At 36.6% G+C, this 25,201-nt stretch overlaps 2 protein-coding genes across 2 annotated transcripts; both read left to right on the top strand.

Annotated features, from left to right (window-relative positions):
• Positions 1 to 352: 352 nt before the first annotated feature.
• Positions 353 to 2,942, top strand: LOC145781664 (ankyrin repeat domain-containing protein 22-like). Its single transcript, XM_082593339.1, has 2 exons — positions 353 to 514; positions 2,736 to 2,942. Exons 1-2 carry the CDS (start codon positions 353 to 355, stop codon positions 2,940 to 2,942), a joined length of 369 nt encoding a protein of 122 aa, XP_082449465.1.
• Positions 2,943 to 4,534: 1,592 nt separating this feature from the next.
• Positions 4,535 to 25,201, top strand: LOC145781663 (uncharacterized). Its single transcript, XM_082593338.1, has 20 exons — positions 4,535 to 5,083; positions 7,556 to 7,729; positions 9,013 to 9,211; positions 9,679 to 9,883; positions 12,371 to 12,554; positions 13,072 to 13,179; positions 14,350 to 14,585; positions 14,776 to 14,890; positions 15,662 to 15,875; positions 16,293 to 16,408; positions 16,837 to 16,974; positions 18,412 to 18,582; positions 19,066 to 19,286; positions 19,815 to 19,929; positions 20,549 to 20,683; positions 21,453 to 21,650; positions 22,181 to 22,375; positions 22,883 to 22,951; positions 23,137 to 23,319; positions 23,716 to 25,201. The coding sequence occupies exons 1-20, from the start codon at positions 4,535 to 4,537 to the stop codon at positions 23,947 to 23,949; spliced, it is 3,759 nt and encodes a 1,252-aa protein (XP_082449464.1). The 3' UTR covers positions 23,950 to 25,201.

Here is a 25,201-nt window from a genome sequence, read left to right as displayed (position 1 = left end):
CTCAAATCAGATGAAATTAATCGAATAAATGACAGAGATGGATTGGCACCCCTACATGTAGCTGCAAGGTGAGATAGCAGGGTTACGCTACGTATGTAGCCTACAGTTGTGCATTGTTAAAATGAAAAAGTAGCCTACAACCGAGACTATGTTAATAAGTCGCTTTGTTGAGTGTGTACTAAAAACTGTATTGTTTAGTAGAAAAATAAACACTAATAGACTACTAGCATGAAACGAACAACTTTGAATTTCCTGCTTATGATAGTTTACTTTTACTAAAACGAGCCTGCGCTCTAGTTGACAAGCAGATTGGACCGATCAAATCAATGTAGCAGAAGTAGAAAACAAGAATATGACCATTTTGTTTATAACTATTAGATTTGGAGATCCGCTTGTGGTCGAATTGCTGCTTCAACATGGAGCTGACATAAATTTGGCCGGAGACGAAGAAAAACAAGCAATCCATTTTGCCGCCAAGTTCAATAAGAAGATTCAAAGAAACTCCGCATTACAAGTAAACCAGACAACCTATGACGTAGTTAGAAATAAAATTTTAAGGAAACAAAAGCAACTGTTGGGAAGGCAAAACGTCATTCAACATGAATTACAACAATATTTAAACGTTGTAATGGTACTAAAACATGTTAATTAAAGTAACTTGCATTCTTCTGGTGACTATAGGCTACTAGGTTACCTCCTGATGTTAAAGATTTTTATTACCGACGTTCATCTTTAACATCAGGAGGTAACCTAGTAGCCTATAGTCACCAGAGAACGCAAGTTACTTTAATTATCACATGCCTGGTGAACAGTTTCACTCTGTTTTTACTAAAACGTGTTTTTGAGGGCAGGATAAAACTTTTGGAAGGCGATTGCTCCTTCCCCCAATCCCCTGTGGCTACGACCGGCAGACAATCCCAGTTGAAAACTACTGTATCTGACTTTAGTTTAAGATTATTAACTTGGTTACATAAAAATAGACTCAATTAGGACTTGTGATGTCTCAGGTCCTCTGAATTTAGGATGCGGTGCATACCAAAAATAAAGCAAATATGGTGTTCCTGTTGCTTACAGTTTCTCAACCTTTTGTCATCGTGGTTTCACAACAAGTTACAAATATAAAAAAATAACCTTAAAGTGAACGTTTAGATTTAGAAAGATGCTATGATGGCCTTTGGTTTGTTGCGGTTAGTCGGCTACCACTACCAATCATCATCATCATTACGTTGTGTTCTCGAGGACCATGACAATGCGTGGAGTCAACGCGAGAAGTATTTCCCTAACTTCCTCACTGTTGCGTAGGTTACGTCACTGTCTGCAAGTCTGTCAAAACTAAACTTCCAAAAACGCTTTTAGGCGATAATAGGAATAGCAAAATTTCCCACATATTTGTCATTACAGCCTTATCGGATGTGAAAATATTACACGCGCTTTAGGCATGCCATTACCATACTTTTTGCCATCGTATCTCATCATCTGATGGATGAGTGTCGGCACTTTAGTGGAAGTTCTCGGTATACGGGTAACTACAGGCTACTCGTTAATATTTCATCAATATGAAAAGTTCTCAAAAGATAAACAAGAAGTTCGGACAAAAGCGTGCTTGAGTATTACGTCACACATTGCTTGTTCGATGCCATATGCACAAGCCTCAAAATATATTTGGGAAACAGCAGAAGAGTAGGCTATATCAGCTTTCTTTGTTTCCAAAATATAAAAAAATAACAACACCCATGAAACGTAGCCTACCGATTTTGTCAAAACATTCGCATTTGTGTACCGGTACTTAAAAAAAAAATACAGCCCATACCGATATCGATATTCAAATGTAATTCGGCAATGCTCTTTAGCCTCCAGCGCTATCAAATATAAAGCAAAACTGAAATTTGAATGCGGACACAAAATGCTGATAACAACAATTGAGCTGCCATAGGTCGCCTATGATAGCCCATAGCCCTATATCAAATATTCCATTTTTTTGTCCATATCATCAACTTAATTTGGAGCTTTGCTCTGTTAAAATGTATCTCTTTTGTTATTAGCCCTAGGGAAGTTCCTAACACGATGAATGAAGTATGATTTTTTCCACACCGTTGTGCGTAATAATTCCCCATAGGATAAAATTAGTTTTTTGTTGCGTTCCAAAATACTGTACTTCATTAAACCTGAACAAAGCTTCTATTTTTTATGAATAATGGAGATAGAAGATATTTTTCAGAAAATTGAGAAGGTGGTAGAATTACCAAAAGATGTTCTATAATCTTCTTGGGAAAGCATAACTTTTAGAGTAAAATTATGTACGAAAAAGCACTTTCTTCATACGATTTCTACTAACTAGAATAAGCTGTATTTTTCAGCTGATGTCAACGCACAAGACGTATGTGTTTAGCGTGACCTTCTTTCATAATTTTTTATTTTTGGGTTGTTTTTGAAACGACCATTATGGAAAGCATTCTACAACGAACATTTAATTTTATAGGCTATATTGAGAAAAATTAATGTCCCCTTTCGACTCTTCATACATTTTTTAAATTGGCCATTCTGACCTTTTCAATATTAAACCCAGTCAGAACACAAACTACAGCACCTGCGACGTTGTATTTCCCAAAATAGCTTTTCAACCTCACAATCAGCGTTATGTAATTCGATGTCTAAGCTTATTTTGGTTGTCTTGGCTATAGCCTAGGCTAAGCTAGGCTTAGTTTGGCTTATTTGTTTTCTTACATTATGTGCAGACGATTAAAGAAACTGATGTGAGTTCTATATCAAGAAGGGGAAAGTCAAAAAAGAATTCTCTTCAAGTATTGATTGAATACGGAGCTGATGTGAATGCTCGGGATAAGTTTCAATCTACCCCTCTTCATTATGCTTGCGATAAAGGACACTTAGAAGCTGTCGAAATTCTACTTTCGTCGAAGAACATTGAAGTGAACGTATGTTAGCTCACTTCTTTGTGCATTTGAATCGTATCGCTTATTTGGGGTTGGTGTGTGACAGGCCCGCAACCAGCAAATATTTTCGGGGGGGGCATTTAATTTTTATCAAAGAACAAACATTAAAATGATGCATTGTGACATTTTTATGTTAATGTCCACGCCCATTGGCAGAGTGTGTGGCACTACCATGTTACGGTTCAGTGGTCATAACTTATGTCAATCACGTTTTTGTTTAGTACGGCATTAAAGGAAACTAGCCTTTGTATCCTTTTCTCATTTAGCTATGACTACCCAAGGAAGAAAATTACGATAATACAGTAACGTGTTCAGTCGATTACAAATAAAATACAACATCTGTAGGCTACGAACTGCATTGGCACGACTGGAGTCATAAATTAATCAATAACATATATTTACATCAACATAAACAAACAGATACATATGAATAAACTCAACACGGTAATTACAAATTACAATCCTGAAACATTTTGTTGGCTCAACAAGTTTTTATGTTTGTAGGCCCAAAGAAGTTGGCTTTGCAAATGCAAAATGACATTTTAATTTAGAGCATAATGTCTAACTTTCTACTTGATTTGGCAAGTTCGTTTAACACCAATTCCGCGCTTGGAATTTGAGTACGATGGATTTGCATGAGAGCTAGTCCAGAAAGCCTGTCCTGCCCCATAGTGCTTTCTAAGGTAACTTTTCAAGCATCGTAGACAGCTAAATGTTCTTTCTGCAGAAGCAGCTGTGACTGGAAGTGTAGCCAAAATTATCAAGAGTTTGTAAATGTTTGGATAAAACTCTTTTTGGGATTCTATTGCTGACACCGCATCAACCGCACTTGCTGGCCTTTTACTTTCAAGAATTCGTTCCCACTTAATTTTCCACCTGGCAAGCTCATCTATCATGGCTTCGCAGTTAATGTCTCCTTTGTAAAATGGTAGCCTACTCTACTGTATTGTCAATGTCACTATACCTTGTTGAAGCGACATTTCTAGGCACAATGAAGTTGAATTTGGGCAGCTGTTTTAAAATGCTGGTGAAATCTTCCTTGCAATTCTTGTAGAAGGCCATCTACATACGGTATGTATACAGATTGACGACAGAAATCTTCCGGATCATTTGTCTCGTAGTTGCTCTCATTGATTGGCGACCAGCTTTCCTAGGTATTGTTATTGCATCTAGAGCAGGGGTTCCCAACCGGTGGTACGCGTACCACTAGTGGTACGCGAGAGCTTTTCAGGTGGTACGCGAGCAGCTCTCCGTTGCATGCGATATGTAGTAGTATTGTCAAATAAAGTAGACCTATTGCAACAATTATTTAATTTTGAGTTTCTAAAATATGCGAACAACACTTTTATTTCCTTTCGTACTAAATTCTCTGCACTCAGTAAGCTACTTTTGTCGATCTTGCTCCCTGCTGTCATTGTTATTAATACAATGCTGCTGTGCGTACTTAATGGTGTCTGTGACGAAGCTATTATGTGTGCAATGTGGTCTGTGCAATTGCAGAATTGCGTTTATTCTGATGTTGGTTTTCGATGTGTAATGGCTGAATCCTGAACAGCATTACATTTTTGTCTAAATATTTGAAAATGTCGAAGCGAAAGTATAGCGCAGATTATATTAAGTATGGCTTCATTGCTATTCAACATCGTGGAGATAGCTTACCTCAGTGCGTGATCTGTATGAAAACCCTTTCAAATGCAGCTTTGAAACCAAGTTTGCTTAAGCGGCACCTTGAGTCCAATCATGGGGATAACGTGAAGCGACAGCGCATGGATCACACAGGCCAGTTTTACCGAAATAATGCCGACATTGTGAAGGCATGCTATGAAGTATCTCTTCTGGTGGCCCAAAACAAAAAAGCTCATGTCATTGCGGAGTCACTTGTTTTGCCAGCAGCAAAGATATTAGTCAGAAATTTGATTGGAGAAGATTCAGTGGCAAAGTTGGATAGTGTATCGCTTTCTAACAATACCGTGAAACGACGCATCGAGGAAATGTCAGTTGATATCACTAACCAAGTGATTGCAGGAGTAAGAGATTCGAAGTTTGGATTTGCCTTACAACTTGATGAATCCACAGATGTCACAAACTGCTGCCAACTGCTTGTCTACCTCTGCTTTACACAGAACGATGCTGTAAAAACGGAATTATTGTTGAATTATGAGGTGTCCACTGTCCACTACATCAAAAGGAAAAGATATTTTCAACTCTTTGGATAATTTTTTCAAGGAAAATGAACTGGATTAGGGAAATCTTGTCGGATGTACGACAGATGGGGCTCCCTCTATGCTCGGTAGAAAGTCTGGATTTCAAGCCCATGTCAAAGCTGTGTCACCTCGCGTCATAAGTGTTCACTGTTTCATACACAGGTTTGCTCTTTGCACAAAGGTTCTTCCTGCAAAGTTGTTAATGTGCTTGAACAGGGTAGTCAAAATCGTAAATTTTGTTAAAACATCAGCTTTAAGTACTCGATTGTTTAAGGTTCTTTGTGAAGATCTCGGCTCAGACCACACTTGTCTCCTCTATCACACAGAAGTGCGCTGGCTCTCTCGAGGAAATACAACTAAGCGTCTTTTTGAAATGAGGAATGAATTACTTTTATTTTTCCAACAGAAAGACCATGAATTTCAAAACGATCTAAAGGACGAGTAATTCATTGCAAGATTGGCTTATTTGTCAGATATATTTGAAGCCTTCAATCATTTAAATCTGTCATTTCAAGGGCAAAACTGCACTGTTGTAGACTTTGTTTCAAAACTGGGAGCTTTTATCTATAAGGTGGAATCATGAAGGAAAAATGTGGAAAACAAGCGCTATGTTATGTTTAAATTTCTGTCAGCCCTTGAAATGGAAATCAGTGATGACTTTTCCTGAGAAATTACCCAGCACCTCTCGCTGCTAACTGCTGAATTGCAGCATTACTTTCCAGATACCACAAGCTGCCCATGCATCACAGATCCTTTCTCAGTGGACCCAGCCGACCTCTCTGTCGGTACAGGGGAACAAGAGGAACTGATAGACATGCAGGGGGATCAGACAGCAAAAAAACAACGCAAAGAATGTTCTGCAATAAACTTTTGGCTTAGTATGGCTTCTTCATACCCAACGCTAGCTTCCCACGCTGTTCCACAACTACTGATTTTTCCTTCTACTTGGGAAGGCGAGCAGGGATTTTCTATTAAGTTATGAACATCAAATCAAAAAATCGAAACCGACTAAGTGCCCCTGGACATGACTTCAGATGTGCTATTAGCAAAGTTATGCCACGCATCGATCAACTGGTGAAAGATAAACAAAAATCTCATTAAATTTAGTTGTATTGTGTTTGTGTTTAGTTGTGTCTTTTTCTTAGTTATTCTGATGCGTTCTGCGCTGTGTGATGTAATGGACTCTGTGATGTTTTGTTGGTAATTTTGCTACTTTCGCTGACTTTACATCCAGATTCATCATCTTGCAAATAATTTAATATTGGATCAAATTAGTTGTTTTGAAAGTAGTGGTACGTGTTGACAATCCGTGGTGGCTAAGTGGTACGAGAACATAAAAAGGTTGGGAACCCCTGATCTAGAGACTATCTGAGTTATCGATTTTTCGACTGAGTTATCAATTTTTCTTCGTTTTGGAAAAAAACTCAATATAGAATTCTGTTTATTTGCCATGCCGCTTGTTACTGTAACAGTTTAACTTCAAAATGCGCTTCAGCCTTCGATCTGCTCAATCATAGAACAAGGCAATTTTTTGTGAAATTGTGATACAAATGTTTCTATGTGACGTATTTACAAATGCCTGAGCCTAACTGAGTAGCTTATTCACCACGCTATCGCAGCTGCTTTTGATCTCGAATTATTTAGTTGTTTTTAAACGCTTTTTATGGTGATGATGGATGCTGACATTATGTCTATAGGCTATATAGTAGCCTATAGGCTACGCTAACGAAACGAATAGTGAGGATGCCAGCCTAATTTATCGAGCAAAATCGTTAGCATGGCTTCCAACCAACGTAGCCTACTTTCGGTTTCGATAGTCTACACTCTACAAGTACATTTCATACTGCACAGAACGTTTAAAAAATTTTCAAAAAATTTCGGGGGGGGCAAATGCCCCCAATGCCCCCCCCTGGTTGCGGGCTTGGACTGTGTGAACTTGCAAACATACAGCTCCAATAGAAAAGAATTTTACCATTTAAATGTAGTTTAGTTCTTATCAGGATCTTTTATTTTTATTATAGCCTACAGTTTAGAATGGAGGAGATACTTTTTTGAACTTAAAAGAAACGAAACCAAGCAGAAACGCGACATGTATCCTGCTGCTAAAGAGATAGATGCTAATTTTTTCTGCTAGCTTATGCATATCTGGTTTGTTGTTAGAGAGTGCAATGAGAGAAACATCGCTGACAGTGGAGTCCCGTAGATTGAAATGTTTCAAACCTGTAAATTATTGTCAAATTAATGACTTGTTGTAGGCGAGATTGAAACTGGAGCTCTGTTTACCAAACCTCCAAGTCAAGATTGAGTTGTGCCTCAGATATTTAAACTAATTTTATGATCTTACTTTTGCAACAAACTTCCTGGATCAGTTTTTATTTCACTAAAATTTTACATTGCTAGATCTACAATGATCAGAAATCCACTCCTCTTCATGAGGCTTCTGGGCATGGTCACGTTGAAATTGTAAAAAAGATTCTTTCGCTTCCCGGAGATGGAATTGCGAGTTTGATAGAAGCCGTCGACGAAAACGAAGCGACGGCCCTTCTTTTAGCATGTCGCGAGGGGTACACAGAGGTAGACCACCGTAATTTGACTGCTTTCAAACTGTGACCAACTAAAGCAGAGGTGACGAACCTGCGGCCCGTCAAAGAATTTTTTGTGGCCCGCAAAACAATTTGGCAATCGCTGATGCATTAAAGATAAAAGACACCTCAAAGCAGTTTTACGCCTTCACTGGCACACCTTTCCTTTGCTATTTTCTTGCCCTAAACACTAAATTTCAGGGTTTAAAGTTAGAAAATAGGAAAGTTATAAGGTAAAGTTGTGAAAACACTATTCACCAACTTCACTTTGTATTTTTGGTCGATTCCAATCTATGACGTCACAATTAAAAAGTTGTGTGACCCGATAACTCATGTGTAATTGACAAAGTGGCCGCTACCGCAAAAAGTTTTGTCACCCTTGAACTAAGGCAATAGAATATTGATAGTTTAATTTTAAATTGAATTATTATGTTCATAACCATTTGCATTGTTTTATGGGGAAAGCGATTCAGTAGGTTATACACATTTTTCAATATATTTTCAATTTTTAACTCCTCAATAGGTAGTAACACTGCTCTGAAGTTTTTATGTGTAGAATGTCAAGTCACCTTTCAGAGGGGTAATTACGAAGCGAGTCCTATTTTTATCGTTTCTATATTTCTTAAAAAGAAAAAAGATTTTCTATAAGCTATAGGCTACGCATCATAATTTTTAAAAGTTTCTAGTATATGTGTGAAGCCTAGACCTACATATAAATTTACCAAAGTTCCTAAATAAATTAAAGTTTTAACTACCGTATTTCAAATGTTTGATGGAATAGCATTGTCTTGAATTTTTAACTTTTCAACAATTGAATGTCACAGTTGTTGCTTTAGGTAGCTATGCTTTTAATGGTCATGTTTGATTTAATTGTATACTTTAATGGTCACCTCCAGTTGCTTTAGGTATGTAGAGCCAACTGGTTTCTTCAAATTAATCACTTACTTACTTAAACTTTTAGGTTTAGTGGTCGTGCTTAATTTATTTTCATCTATCTTACATTTAACCTCTAAATGTACATCGTATACAATGTACATCGTTGTGCTTTTACCACCTTTTTCTTTTGTTGGTCTTGTTCTCGTAATGTATTTTAAAACACCACCATTACTGTACTGTTGCATTCCGTCAAAGAAAAACAAATTGAATTGAACAAGGTTACAAATTTAGCGGTGGCTGATGGCAATGTAGGCCTGCACAATGCACATACACAATATGCAACGAACATATGATATTTCCCAGCTGTGAAGTTTTACAACCTTCAAACCTCCATGTCAGGTGGCGATGGTTCTTATGAAAGCTGCTAATCGGTCACTTCCTGGAGGAGCGATAAAAAATTTGCTTCACCGGGATCTCGATGGGAGTACAGCACTCCATGCGTCTATTGAGAGCGGCCATTTTGAGACAGTGGAACTTCTACTTGAAGCTTGGTACAAAGAAACTAAACAAACCGTGTTTCAATCATTCGGTCACACTGGTAAGTTTGTGCATAAATCTGTTTTAAATGTTTAAGTTACTGTGAAAAGATTGCCTGCTCGCAGTATAGGTTACCGCTGCAGGCTTGGTTAAAAGGTCAGTTTTTTTTACTTGTTTTACTTATAAAGGTATATAGTCTGATCTGTGAAGCCATTAGACACTTCACGTTTGTTGGCCATTTGCCAGATTACTTTGACGCTTGCTTGTGCGTAAGTTAGATCATAGGCCGTAGTTAGGTCATAACTTATCTCTGTTTTTGGATCAACGAAATATGCTCAAATGAAGAATTCATAGCTCGACGTTGCAATTTTTCATCTGACTCTCTTTAGAAGCTGTCGTCAGAAAAATATCTAAGCTCGAAAAGCACTTACTGTTGAATAGTTTTCTATCAATTGTTTTGAAGAATAATATTGAAGTTACATTGCTTGCAAATGCATATTCGGCTTTTAATTTATTTTTATGTTGTAGAACGTCAAGAAGAGTATGTGGACTTAAGAAGGGGAGATGGCTACACCCCCTTGCATTTGGCTGCGGATGTTGGGTCATTGGAAATGCTTAAGTTATTGATTGAGAGAGGCGCTTTTTTGAACCCGTTGAACAATAACAACATGACACCTGTGTTGATGGCTGCGCAGCGCAACAACATCTCGTGCTTACAATACCTTTTAGAAAAGTAATTATACTCCGAAGTTATGTAGACTGATTTAGGTTACTAATAATTCAATATGTCTTTTAATAAATTTACTAATATATTAGTATTTTATTTTCAACAAATGTTCAGTTATTTACATGTTGGAAAAAATCGTCAGTGACTTAACTGTGTTGTATTTTGACATAGTTTCTCAGATTTTTATCACAATGCAAGTTGGAATGGATTGTTTAAACTTAAAGTTTTTTGGCCATTGCTTAAATTATTTGTATAACTTCTGGTGTTTTAGACTCCAAAAGGGATGCTGCACACCAGAGTTGAACCAAGTAAACAATTTTTAGTTCAATTACATTACAATTAGGCTACACCATCAAATATTACATTTCAATTACATTGTTCTGAAAGTTTCAAATTACAATTGAAGAGTCCAAGTGCATAACGATCAAACTCCATTATTTATGATTTTGAGATTTTACCATCACCCGTTGTGTTAACATCGAAAGTTTTATGTAGCAGGCTTTTTTGCGGCAAAACGATCAATATCTCGTAAAACAAGGCTTTAAAATAACAAGGTTCAGCCACAAAACAATCAATCTCAAACTTTCATTTGCAGTTTACTCGAAAAGTTGGTTTTGGCAGTTTGATCGTTTTGCACCTGGACTCTTCAATTACTTCCAAATGCAATTAATTAGCCAACACGTTTTATTTGCAAAAATTAAATGTTTCAATATTTATGTTTATCGATAATTTTCTACAGTTTGATTTCTTCAAAGGCAAGTAGAATGCGTGTGATGAAGATTAGGTGCAATGTAGAAATTTAGTTTCGGGAGAGAGTTTGCTTTCTTGTACCAAAGACAGGCAAGACACAACTATACAACCTGGTTGAGGATTATTACAATATATTTTACATATTTACAAATAGTTTCAACAGTGGAACGTTTTCCGCTTAACTTAAGCCCTAATCAGGAATCTGAAATTATTTGCAAAAATGCAATAAATTTCAACTTCTTGAAGGTAACTAGCTAACTGACTATAAGTATCAAAAAATACGCAGCGATTAAAAGCAATAGTGTGGAAAACAGACAGACAGACGGAAAACAAATTACATTAGGAAAAGGCAACTACGTAACTACAAAAGAATTTGCACCACAGGGTTACGTGATACATCAAGAACTGTTGAGGAGTATGGAGTGGACGCCAGTGGCGTAGCCAGAAAAATTTTTTTTGGGGGGGCCAAATATTTGATGAATTGAGGAGAAGGACAAAGTGTTTGATTTAAGCCATCGCCGCCTGATGTACAGTGGCGTATGCTGGTGGGTTGAGCAAGGGAAGCAATAAAAGTGGTGGGGTGTTAGAGCGTGCCGAAGGCAAGCGTATTCTAGGGGGGTCCGGGGGCATGCTCCCCCGAAAATTTTTTGCAAGATTACACTCAAATAATGGATTATAGCGCTTTCTGGAAACACTTTTAGGGTAATATTTGTATGAAACTTATTAGCAGATAAACAGCTATTAACTTATTAAAGGTAGCTCTTACACACAAACGGGCAAAACCTGCGGCTAAGTTAGAGAACACCAAAAACTCAGCTACACAAAAACATAACAGAGTAAGCCATTCTGAAATTGCTTCCACAAATTAGTTAAAAAAAACGTAAATCGCGTAAATTTTTCCCGATTTACGATTTGCAAAATTTATTGGTGTCTTTCTGTGTGTCTAAACCAAGTCCTTGGGGGTGTTAATAGCCAGATGACTTGGAAAAGATTATAAGTTTCTACAAATTTTATTATATTTTCAACAAAGGGATCAACTTCGGAATCCAAACTTTGAAAATTTGGGGGGGGGGGGGCATGGCCCCTTTCGCCCCCCCTGGCTACGCCTATGGTGGACGCCCCTCTTGCAAATAATTGTTTGTTTAAATTTGGGTTGTATAGCGTTTGGTTAACAGCGCTTTCTGAATTTTTGTGATAAATTTGCCTTTGTGTAAAATTTTAAATGTGTCAGTGGAGATTGCCAATCTGTGCAAAAAGAACACTCTATGATTTGGTCTTTGATGGCACTTTTCTTTAAGTCTGCAAAGTTCAGATGCTCTGGTACTCTCGTGGTCAATTGTCTGGTGGACATACCGATGTACGTCAATGCCGAATCGCGCGGACATGTAAAACTAAAACTGAGTTTATATTCCATTTATAAATTAGGCCTATTGTCAAGCCCAAGTTCGAGTTGCGTTTATATTTTGCAAGTAGCCTATGGCTATGAAAAAAAGCGACCAATTTTTTTCAAATTTAAGTTTGCAACCTTGAAACTTTTAGTTGGTAAATTGATGATAAACAGAATGTTACAACGCATTGTAAATTGAATCAATTCAATCGGCTTGTTTTATTATTGAATATATCGTAGCCATGATCGTACATTACGCTATGTTGGCATAGGTTAAACTGCAGTAGGTGTGTGTGTGCAAAAATAACTAAGTTACATATCGACAATCATAAATCTAAACTTACGTCACGTTGCAGAAAATGTGATACAGAGATTGTTGACAATTGGTATCTTTCACCACTTTTGATAGCGTGCAAATTTGGCAACATTGAAGCAGTGAACCTGCTTGTGCAGTGTGGGGCCGACTTACATGCAACCGATTACTTTTCTCGAAACTGTTTTTTCTTTGCTGTGGAAGAAGGCCAAATAGAACTTGTGAAGGTAAGTTTCATGTAGGAAATTTGCTCATACTTCTGTCATACATACTTCTAACAGCGTTTGATCTGACGATTGGTTTCTGTGAGGTGTATATGTCATCGGCAATATAGAATACGATTTTGAGCAAATTTTGTGACCAGATCTTTTCTGGATTCGGAAACTAGATTAGCTGTTGTGATTATTACGGAATTTCTAAGTTGCCTGAAAATGCTAAAAAAACGGCTAAAATAGTCCATGCCAGATTTGCAAGCGGTCATATAGCGCTCTCGAAGATATGCATTTAATATTTAGCATGCTGTATTTTGTGTATATAATCACTCACACATTGTTGCAAGGGTAATAACAAGGTATAGATTCAATGTCCATCTACAAAGGATATCGTGTTATCGATTTTTTCTTGTTTTCTTGTTCTGAGTAGGCTGTATCTATTTGTAGCTAGGTAGCCTAGTCTATATTTACAGTATATAGTTGTAGGCTGAGTGACCTGTGTTTCAAAGAAAGCTCTTTTATTCTTAAACAGTATCTTCTCACGTGTTCCAATCACTCTGCTCTAGTGGAAGAATGCGATCGATTTGGCAACACCGTTTTGCATGAATGCGCTTCTCGTGGTTATTTGTCTACAATGAAGGTAGGGGAGATCGGTGACCAGTGGGACACTGCCATTTTCTTGAACAGTGGTGAACGTAAATGACTGAAATTTTACGTGTGGAACCGAGATACTGGCTAATACCTTTTAGCGTAGTTTAATGGCAAAATTTTTGTAGTTCAAGAATGACATCAAAAAACTTTTTTTTGCTTGTTGAAGTAAGCAAGAGTGGTTAGATTTCTTTTTTGTTTTTGATTTAACAATAACTTATTAGGAAGTAGTTTTTAGATTGAGTTAAACCTTACACCTTGCACTTCCATTAAGCAAAAACTGCAAAGTTTTTTTTTCAAGTTTTGAACTGAGAGGCAAAAATATTTCATAATTGGCTTCAGGCACCAGTGGGACATTTGTTCAGGGACCTGTGGGACATTTGTTCAGGCACCAGTGGGACATTTGTTCAGGAACCTGTGGGACAGTATAAACGCATACATATAGGCTATAACACAACATGGTGGTGCTGACAAATCCTTCTATTCAAAAAACTCATAGGACATTTAAACAACTTCATTGTGTATTCTGCTGTTTTGTTTTCAATAATGTTTGTTTTGTAAATTTGAGAGTTTTACTGAGTCAATCCATTAAAACTATTTATTTCAGCGTTTCTTTGATGTAAAGTGTCGAAACAATGCCTTGGAATACACTAATGCATGAATGAAAGCGATGTGAAATCTCTTTTTTTTTTATTTGCAACTAGTTTCTTGTTGCGTTAAATGCATTTCTGAAGTGTCCCACTGCTCCCTTAAGTTAGGCACGAGTGGGACACTTTAGTTCGGTATGAAACCTAAAAATAAACATCAAAGTATTAAAAAAAAATTGTTGAGATGTTTTGAAGATGTGAGTAAAAGGTGGAACTATATATTAGAAATGTGGTTTGGTACGCATTGTCTGTAAATTATTTGAGCTATTAAAGAAAAAGCTATTTTGTCCCATTGGTCCCTGACCTCCCTACATCTATGATATATAATACATTATCTTGACTAGTGTGTTAGAGTAAACAGCAATTAATAAAACTATTGTGAAGCTATTAAACTTAATCATTGACCAACATTCTGCATTCTGTTTATAGTGCACTTTAGCAAAAAATGATAGCCTACTTATGAAAAGATTGCATTAAATCTTAACTTGTGTCATGGCATTCATTGTTGTTTGCAGTTGTTGGTAGAGTTTGGAATGAGGCTGGACGCTCGCAATGATACAGAGCAGACTCCACTACACTTTGCGGCGATGAACAATCAGCATCAAATAATACGGGAGATAGTCGCTCTGGACAGGTCAACACTGAACGATCAGGATGACCATTCAAGAGGTCCTCTTCATTTAGCAGCAATAGAAGGCCATGAGGACACTGTAATGGAACTAATTAATTTAGGAGCTGCCACGGGTGATTTGTAAGTGTTTGATGAATTCATATTTTGCCCCGAAAATTGCTGATTAAGCTACAGATCGTATGTGTTAAAAATATCATACTGCTGAAGTATTTATGTAGTTCCAACTTGGCCCAGGCTTCCTGACCAGGTCATTATTAAAAAACTGTTCGTCTCGATCATGCGTATAATAACATTATTTTTCTCAATGCAGAGATGTGAATCACTGGACTCCTTTTCACACTTGTGTGGCTGAAGGATGGCTCAATTGCGCCAAAGCTCTGCTCAGAGCCGACCACACTCTGTTGAACTGCAAAACAAGAAGGAAGGTGACGTTAACTAGGACAGACAAGAAGTGAAATGAAAACATTTTTTTTAACCGAGATAACTTGCAAAACGTGTTTTAGGTTGGTTGATTACGCCTACTATATATATATATTTTTTTTAACTGACGTATGGCAAGAGTACAGAGAGAGATGAAATAGGGAGAGAGAGAAAGAGTTTTTAATAATTTGCCTTTCAATATATTGTACATATAGTGATATAAAAATTTTTATGTGTATCAAAAAAAAAGACTCAAAACCGCATCACTATTTTCAGTGTGAGCAATTCCAGCTCTTTCAGTAAATAGCGCATGTACACGCAAACCGAGGCCTATACGCTTGAGCAACCTAATTCAAAGCTCATGTTGGATGATTACTGCTGAATGGAAAGCAGTCCTGAAATGCGTTGCTCAAGTGCACACCCCGAGAGTCGAACCAGCGCCGCATGATCTTGAGTCGGGTGCTTAACTACTGAGCTGAGGGGGGTGAACAATTTACGTGCAACAAAATTTCAAGAAGGTTAGAGCTTCAACGCTAGTATGAGAAATTTCCAGGATTAGGCTTTCAAAAAGATTTTTCAATTCGAGAATGAAGTTTATTACAATATTCTGTATTTAATATTCTACAACGATATTGACTACCAGCATAATTTTGATAGATTTTTAAACACAAAACCAAAATAACACGTCGTAAAATAAATATTGCAAAGATGCTGTACTGCTGTACAGTTCGTGTTTATCTACCTCGCAAATCAAACTATATTTTCTGCGTTTGCAGGAAACTCCGCTGCACATAGCTTGCAGTAAAGGAAAGTCAGATATGGTGAAGCTGTTATTGGAGTGGGGCGCCGATGTCAGTGCCCGCTTGCCGGACGGAAGGAATCCGCTAAATGTTGCCATCGGAAGACTTGAAGAAAAATGTGCAATCGCCTTGATTCAACACGACAATTGGATGGACTCGATGAAGAACGTTAGTTTTTGCAATGGATCAGGTAGTAAATAAATCTTTAAGCCATTTTTGCTTACTCTTGTAAAAAATAATTAAGTTTTAAACCATCATTGGGCAAGAAGATAAAGCTTTTGAAAAGGAATGTGTACATGTATTGATAACCACAGCATGTAAAGGTTATTACTGTATCTTATAACTCCTTGGGATGTTAAAGCGTTGTGAGTGTTGTGACAATGGCAACTTTTGCTGGCTGGAGCATTTTTTTGCGATAATGGTTGGTAAAAATAGTGTTGCCATTATTATTTCTGAAAGTTGTTTAAGCGATACAATAAGATGTTATATCTTAAAGATAAACATTTCCCCCTAAAATCACTAAAGGCCGCCATCATTACAAAAATGCTGCAAACGCTACTCCAAAAAAAAAGAAGTGGATTCTAACGTTTTCTTTTTTTTCGTCAAGATATCCCTTCTACTCCACTCAGACAACTGATCCAGCATATGCCAGATGTCGCCGAACTTGTTCTGACCAAATGCACAAAATTCAACAGCGACAACGCAGCAAACCCGTGCTTCAAGGTAGGCCACAAATGCAGCTTTTTACGCTGAGTTTATTCACCTACTGAGAAATTATTGAGCCATTAAACTTGCTTGTTGCTTTGTTTAGTAGCTTGAGCTTTAATTTTATTTTGACTGTGATTAAAAAAAACACCGTATAACAACTTAACAATGTAGAATAAAAAGAGAAAACTTAGCGAGGGTATGGAGAAAAAATTAAGTGATTGCCCCAATAAAAAAATTTTGAAGTTCAAAATTACAAGCTAAAGCATTGAATTTTATAGCTATAGCAGTCTATCGTCAATACAACAAACCATGTTCAGAACTTTGCCAATTCATCAAACTTTTAATTTTTTTTAAATTTCACTCACAGTAGCTATATGTAAACTTACAATTGCACTCAATACATTTCCAGATATGTATTTTTAGATTGAGTTGTTGTGTTTCAGGTAAACTTCAACTACGAGCTGTTGGAAGACATGTACGAAATTGACAAATGGAAAAAAGAATGCGAAGAACGAGAAAACTTCATGAAAAAGAAGCAAAGCCTAAGAAAACAATCAAATGTTACAACAACTGCATTACAAGTAAATACATAAATAAATTAACCCTCATTGTTTACAAAAAACAAATAATTTTGTCTACGTTTATGCATGAATTTCATACATAAATAAGGAGGCTACGCTAAGCCAAATTGTTGCAGAATTTGTTTTTACAAAAATCGTGCTGATGTAACTGTAAAGAGTGAAACCCAGGTGGTTCAATACTATACAGCAAGAAGCAACAAACAAACAGAGACATAGGCCTAACTGCTTTACAAACAGTAGTTGGTGACATTTTATTATAAAACGGTTTCAAGGTGGTACCAGTGCTCTAAAAGTTGTTACCTTTCCAAAATCTAAAACAAAAGAAGCATTTGACATGTTTCTTTCAACTATTCTCTTATTTAAGATCTGCAAGGGTTTGTTTTTTCGGAGGGCTAGTTGATTTGGGAGAATTTTTACCGTTCCAATTCATGGCCCACTGCAATTACACAAGATTAGTTTTATGTGTTAAAAGTCTAGTGGTATTGAAAAAAAAAGGTGATATATTCACAATTACCAGAAAAAAAAGATCAGAAATCAAATTTCAAATTCCTTCGAATATTCAGATTTTTGAATCTTTGTATTAAGTAGGCTACTATAGATGTGCAAAAATTCAGAATAAACGACCAAGTTAAAATCCCGCTTGAAAATAAGTGGCAACCTACGCAAGAATCTCCTTGCAACGTCTTTTAGCAGTCATAGCCTTTTCGCCTTATAACTTCAGAATTTGGTTTAGAAGCGAAAAATATTATACTTTCACGTAGCCCAGGCTATTGCTTTGGAGTTCTTGCATTACACATTCCTAACTGGTTAGTGTTGTCCTTTAGGCTAAGTTGTAATTTTAAAGTTAAAACCACGGCTATTTAATAGCTCTAATCATGTACCTTATTTAAGAAATTGGACAATTCTAAAAACGCGTTTTTACCAAAGTTTGAAAGTTTGGGACTCAGACTTAAATATCTTTTCTTGTCATTTTAATTTTAAATCATGTTATCATTGTTCATATATTTGTTCATGAAAAGATTCGTGTCAGGATAATGCAGAATGTGAATTACATTATGAAATATGTAGAAGTAACGTGGACATTTATCCAAGAAGGAATATCCAGATTGAGGAAAATTTTACTTGAGGGTATAGAGACGATAAAGCTTTACCCGAAAACCAGACTAGTCGTTTTTTGCATTGATTCAACTTCTTCAGACGTTGATCTACAGACCAATCAACACAAAAAGCGACTGATTTACTGTCTAGGCAAGAACTACTGTTGTAGGCTATAATGAATCATCAATTTTCATACATTTTGTTTACTTTTTTATTAAACAACGATATTACATGCTACAATGAAGCAGGGGTCTAGAAAAAGGTAGAAGCGACAAAAAGAAAAAGAAGGGGTTGCCGGTCGGTTAAGAAGTGGACGATTGTTTTGTTTCTTTTATTCAGCCTCCTGGGAGTTATCGAGATTCAATAGATGGTCAGAACGTCATGTTTCTTGGTTCAGTGGGTCGACCTGAAAAGATAGTTTCGGCAAACGATGGTTGCATACAGAAAGGTGAAAAACCTTACTCAAAAAGTAGCTCCATTTTAGCGCAAAACCATCCCCTCACCATTATGGTAGGTAGATTAGATTATTGCAATATTTGACATAGATGAGAAATAAATTATACAATGTAGTTTGAAGAAAGGAGCACTCTAATTTTTTTTGTTTCAACTTAATAATACTTGACCAGTGGGATCAGCTGACTAAATGACCAAATGGTCTTTCGCTCCTCCTGGCTAATCAGATTGAATTATTATTCAACCTTGAGCGTAGCCTACTTGTGCGCTTTTTTATGTTTATAAATTGTATGTTATTGTGATGTAAGCTTATTGTGAACTATCCTAGAATCTGATCTGCAAAAAAATTATTTCTCCCTTTTCTCTGTCTATTCTTGCAGCCCACTCATTAATACTTCATCATCTAACACTGAGTTCACGATCTAAAATATTCTGTCTCAAATAATCTATCTGTGTATATTCTTATGTGGATTTAAAAAGACACAATAAGTTGTTTTGATGCTATATGGTAGCCTACTGTGCTATTGAATCTTGTTGCAGGTTCGGGAACAAAGAGAGAAGCTCTTGAGTCATCCGATTGTAAGGAGTATTATAAATTACAAGGAAAGGAGATATGGGAATTATCTCTATTGGTTCAATGTTTTGTCGTTTATCTTGTACTTAATTTTGTTGATGGTATTCACGGGCACAACTCCACCAAGATATGCCATTGATGAGCCATTGACAAGAAAACTTGCAGAAGCGGGCCAACGCTGTGTTCGGTTCGTAATTTTCTTTCTTAGTTGTAAGACCTAAGTCAGAGCTTACATTTAATGATAATTTTTTGCCATAAGTTAACTTTTATTGGTTTTTAAACTAAGAGGCTTTAGGCTACCCAACATTACAGTAGTGTAAAAAAATGACAGGTCTCAATAAAACGCTTCTATTGTGCCTCATAGAACTTTTAAAGGTCTCATTAAAAAAAACTTCTATCTGCCTATCTCTTTCTTGTTGAATTGACTATGAAGAACCTTTGAGGAATGAACAATAAGTAGGCTTTATTAAATTTCAAACTGACATATCCATAAACATAGACCTGAAAATAAATGAGATATCATTTACGAAACTAAATAACTTTACACTTAGAAAAACTAATCTGACAACCTCTCAAGAATTAAGTTACATCGACTGAACACCAATATAAGCCTACACTATAACTACAAGCTTTGAACTAACCATCATACTATTTGGCTTAAAAAAATTAGAGATATTTTTTATGTAAGCCGATTGTAGTCAATCTGATATTTCAGAGTCATACCTCCAGCTACACCAATTTGGGGAAATGTTTGCCAAGATCGGACACCCTATCGAAACGCCACTTCCGTCATCATCTTAATCTTTTCTTCGTTGCAACTTTTGAAAGAAGTAAGTTTCAATACTGTTAATGAACGGAAAGGCCCGTTTCGGTGAGTCCGATTCGGTGAGTCCGATTCGGTTAGTCCGATTCGGTGAGTCCGATCCCTTAACGGGGAATTTTTTTAATTTTTTTTTTAAATTATCAGGTACCATAGCCTAATTATCATTGCCGTTTTAGGGTTAGGAGTTAGGAGTTAAGGTTAGGGGTTAGAAGTTAGGAACTCACCGAATCAGACTCACCGAATCGGACTCACCAAATAGTAGCAGACCCCAGGGGAGCAAGTAGCTAAAATAGGCTTAGGCCTACTGGCTACATCTGCTACGATTTTTTAAAAGGGTACCAAATAAGCAAACAAAGAAATGGAAGAGCAAGCATTGTGGTTCGACTCTTTGAGTGTGGGCTTGTGTAATGCCTTGGACAGCTGTCCACTCATTTAGCGACTCTCAGTTCAATCTTGGAAAATTCATTTCTGCGTTCACTCAAATCATCACTTACTTGCAGCAAATGTCTGATGTTTCTTAGGTAATCTCTCACACGCAAGAGGAAAAAATCATTTGCTAAAAATAAGCAAGGAGACGGAAAATTAATAAAACACATAAAATTGACAAACCTACTAAAATTTTACAGATTGCACAGCTGATACATCTACGATTGAATTACTTTCGTGACTTTGGAAATTATCTGGAGTTGGCCCTGTATTCATTATCGATTTTAATTTTTGTTGATCTTGATCCTTTGGCAAGAAGCACTGGCATAAAAACGGTAAACAAATTTATCTATTTTGAATAGTGTTATTTCTTAGTGCGAATAATTCCTTATTCAAAATGTGGCCTAATAATTTGATAAAAAAATTGATTTCCTTGCATCTCAAGCAAGCCATAGCTTCTGACAGATTTGTAAAACCATGTTGTAAGGATGCCTAGTACTTTTGTGTATTATATTTTGTAAAAATAGATTTACAATATGCTCCTAAAATGTTTTGATGTAAAAAGCAACATTATTTATTTGAATTAAAGCATACTCCAATGATATACCTGTAAGCTTCACGACCGACAATACACGTTGTTACGCGTATTAGGCCTATGTCACACTGCATACATGATACAGCACTGCACTGATGTAACCTAGGCTACGGTTACGCGATACTCTCTAATGATTTAATGCATCTTGTGTCTTGTGTGACGAATAAATTAATCACAATGGCATTGCACAACTCTATATGTTTGTAATGTAGTACTGTGGTAGGTGTAGTTCGCTTGTTCTAATGCAGTGGTTCCCTTTTACCTTGTTGGCACCACCTTGAAAGCATCAACCAGCTCTCCCACTTCCTCTTAGGATGTGTGAAAAGCAATGATCAAAATGTTGGTTGAAACCTGGTAACAAATATTGCTTCTTACCTTATATTCTAACTAACCCAAATGCTTCAGCATTTTCGCAAATCCTAGAAACAGGTCTCGTACCCCTTACTCCCTTAGTGGTACGTGCACCCTTGGTTAAGAACCCCTGCTCTAATGTTTTTTTCAAATTTCAGAGATGGCAGTGGGAATTATGCGCCTTTGCTGTGCTTTTTGCGTTTATCAATTTTTCTTTGTACTTTCGTCGCTCTCGGCTTGGGATATATATTTATATGATCGCCAGTGTTGGAAGGTCCTTCATGTCCATAGCTCCCGTCATGATCACATTCCTTGCTGGATTTGCATTCAGTTTTTATATTCTCCTTCAAAATCAGGTTGGTTTCATTACGGCTAACAAAGGGCACTTCCAAACGTCAAAAATACCAAAGTATACTTTTTTCCTTTTTGACAATATAACTTCCGGAAAGAGTTTCCATTTAATACCGAAGGCAAGCAAGTCGCAGCAACAGATAATTGTAATGCTCATCCAGTTGTGTTGCTTTGCCTTGTGTATCTTTGACAATACGCCCACTTGTGTGTTGTGAACGTTGCCTAACTAGGCCAGTTCAGTTCTCCTTAGCAGTGAGGCCTGTATGGTAAGCCTATTAACTATTATGCTACAACTAATTAATAACTTAGCGTTGATTCAATCCGTTGCACAATAATTATAGGCCTGTAGGCCTACTGAAAAAATGGTTTAAATAATTTTGTGTATATTTTTAATGTTAGGCCTACAGTAAGTGTGAAAACAAAATTTGTTATATTTTAAATGGATCATTGTGTCAGACAGGATATTTGAATGACTACTTGCTAACTTACATCAACTACTCACTGTATAGCCTAATGAAAACATTTTATGTTGAAGGTTGCTTTTAGCCATCCAGTAACCTCTTTTGTCAAGACCTTTGTCATGGTTATCGGAGAGTTCGAATACGAAGACATTTTTTTGAATAATGCAAACAATACAAGCTACGAAAGCAGAGTTTATTACTCGGGGTCGACAACAGTGATCTTTATAGTGTTTGTTATAGTAATGAGCCTTATGTTGGCAAACTTGCTGGTAAGATTTTGTTTTTTTATGTTGTTTAATGGAGGAAATGTGTCCTTTCTTTAGATTCAGAAAAGTTCGCAACGATAGCTTAGTTAGTTTTGCGCCGATTTTGTAAACGACGAAACGACAGGATTAAGCAGCGCTTGTCTTTCGGGGTATGCGCTGGAGCAACGTATTTCGATCCAGCAGCACCTAGTGATAAGAATATTTCACAGAAGTAATGTTTCAACAAACGAAACTTCATTATGTCAATCTCGGTGACCGAGCCTGGAGAAAGCATCTACGAGCATGCGAAACTCCCAGAATTGTACTTGCAAGAAACTTTCTCAGTCTGAAGATAAGCATTCCAACAGCCAATCATACTACTTCGGCTGCTCCCACAACATTATCAACAAACTTATGGAGGCTCAAACTTCAATAAGAAGGTTGCAACCGTTTCCATCACTCTTTTTCTCCTTAGATCTCCAAATAGAAGTTTTCAAGATTCATGATAACTTACCACACATTATTATGTAGATTGGTATCGCGGTTGATGACATTGCTTCTGTTTACTACAAAGCTTCCTTGAAGCAACTAAGTGTCGAGGTAAGACTTTGACTATATTTGAGTTTGCTTTAGATTTATTACCATTTTTTGTAAGTTGAAGTTGTACCAATAGCCATTTGGTTTATGTCAACCGTTACACTACTTTGTACAATAGCTACCCTATATACAGCATACTCAATTCACCAAAACAATAATTTTTATTATAACTGATTTATTTGGTTCAGGTCGAAGTATTCCTTGAAGAAGAATATCTTTTTCCCGAGTGCATTCGTCGTCGCTTTGTGGTGCGCAGACGAGAGTACAAGCCAAACCAACACGCAAACCGGAATTTCTTTTATAGATGGTTCGCAGAGGAAAGAAATATGAGCGCTGAGCATATTCTTGATAGAGTTGGATACTTAAAAAAAGTAAATGTGCAATAATAAGTGCAATTGCGTGCAGTTGTTAGCGATAAACGCAATAGCCTAATAATAATAACGACAAGCAGTTAATGCGAGAAGCTGGTAACAATATCGGCTAAATTGCATAAAAATGGATACACTACTGTATTGCCCAGTTTCAGGAAATTTCTCCTTTTTAAATAATGATTCAGTTCGTCGCAATAAATCACTAACAGAATAAACAACATAGAGAGAAATAGCAAAAAAAGTTGGAAGTGATGAAGAAAAAGTTTTTAAAAAACTTAAAAACTCTGCAGCTATTTTATTCATGCCCTGTTCCCTTTATATTGTAATTCTAGGCCTATGTATTCGCAAAATGCCGGGGCAAAATGGTATTCAATGTATATATTCACGTATTATTAGACGGAGATGGAGAAATTCACCGATGAACTTGATTCTCTCAAGTCTGCTATGAACCAGTTCACTTCAACCTTGAACGATATGAATGGACACAAAAACGAAATGAAAGAAAAGATGGCCATAATGTCGGACCAAGTAACTGAACTTTGCAACAACTCAAAATCTTTAAGGAATCAAGATGGCGGTTCCGATCACCATCAAGAGTTAACCAAAACATGCTCAGGATTTAAAGAATAATAAGATCTCGATCACTGCCAATCCAAAATCTCAGCATCGTATAAGAAAGAGAACCTTAGTTACTGCCATTATTTTCTAGCTCTTTTTGTGATTGTTGACAGAAACTATTTTGACTGGCAACAGCTACAGTCGTTTTAAACAGATGTTAATATCACTGATCGCACTGATAAACAATATCGCTTTGAAGTAGCTTGGGCTTAATCTTAATTTACCTATTCACATATACATTGCTATATTGTAACTTAATATACAAATAGAACCAGGTTAGACTTTACTTCGATGAAACGCAATCAAAGCAAAAGACCAAGCGCTTCGCTTAGTGTGATGAGACTTTTATCATTTTGATCTATGTATAACGTTTAACTTTTGTTTTCGCACCATATTGCCACAAAGATGAAATAACAGCAATTATGACATGCTGACAGTTGTTAGGTTAAAAACAATACTATAAATTGGGGCTCTCAACAGGTTAAATTCATTGCACCAGGTAAGTTTATGTGTATTATAAGCTTTCAAATCCTGATTTAGAAATAGCTGGTGGGAAGAATTCATCATTTCTACGTTGGCAAGGTGTAAATGAAAGTAAAAAGTGTTGAGAAACTTTGTGATTGCTACACAGCTGTGTCGAGTTTTTCAGTGACAAACAGTTTTATCTTTTATGCAGTTTTTCTGTGTAATCTGTTGTGATATGGAAGTAAGCTATCATCTTTCCATTTGTGTATCTTGAAATCGTCTGCTGTAAACTTTACAAGGTCCCGCCACTAGGCGTAAGAGAGCCAGCGTAAAATTTACACAGTCGGGATTCAGTAAACTTGCAAATTTTGTGAATGTAAACCTACTACTTTTGTGAATGCAATGCCAGCAACACTTTTTTATTTTTTAAATTATTCTATGCAGTTTTAAACGACTATACAGTATAAACTCGTTACCTCAGTCTGCAGTTGATGACTTCACAATTTCATTGTCTCGCGTAGATGTAACTGACTTGCAGAAACAAGCAATCTATAAGTATTAATAGTAAGAGCTGGATAGCTAATTACCTAATAATGAAGGGAACATGATTTTTGTAAATAAAACTATTTAAATGTCGATCTTAATACAGATCCTGTCATGTCAGTTGGTAAGGAGAGCACCATATTTTGCAAATTGTATACATGATAATGGCTTTCTATTTTCTTTCATAAAGGCCATGGCTTCTCGTATATACGTAGTCTATATACTTAAAAGTTTACCTCTGCAAACTCACATGTTA

The sequence above is a fragment of the Aplidium turbinatum genome, chromosome 13 (genome assembly GCF_918807975.1).
Source record: "Aplidium turbinatum chromosome 13, kaAplTurb1.1, whole genome shotgun sequence".
Classification (NCBI taxonomy): Eukaryota; Metazoa; Chordata; class Ascidiacea; order Aplousobranchia; family Polyclinidae; genus Aplidium; species Aplidium turbinatum.
Note: the sequence above shows the minus strand (reverse complement) of the source record. Positions and strands in the feature narration are given on the sequence as shown.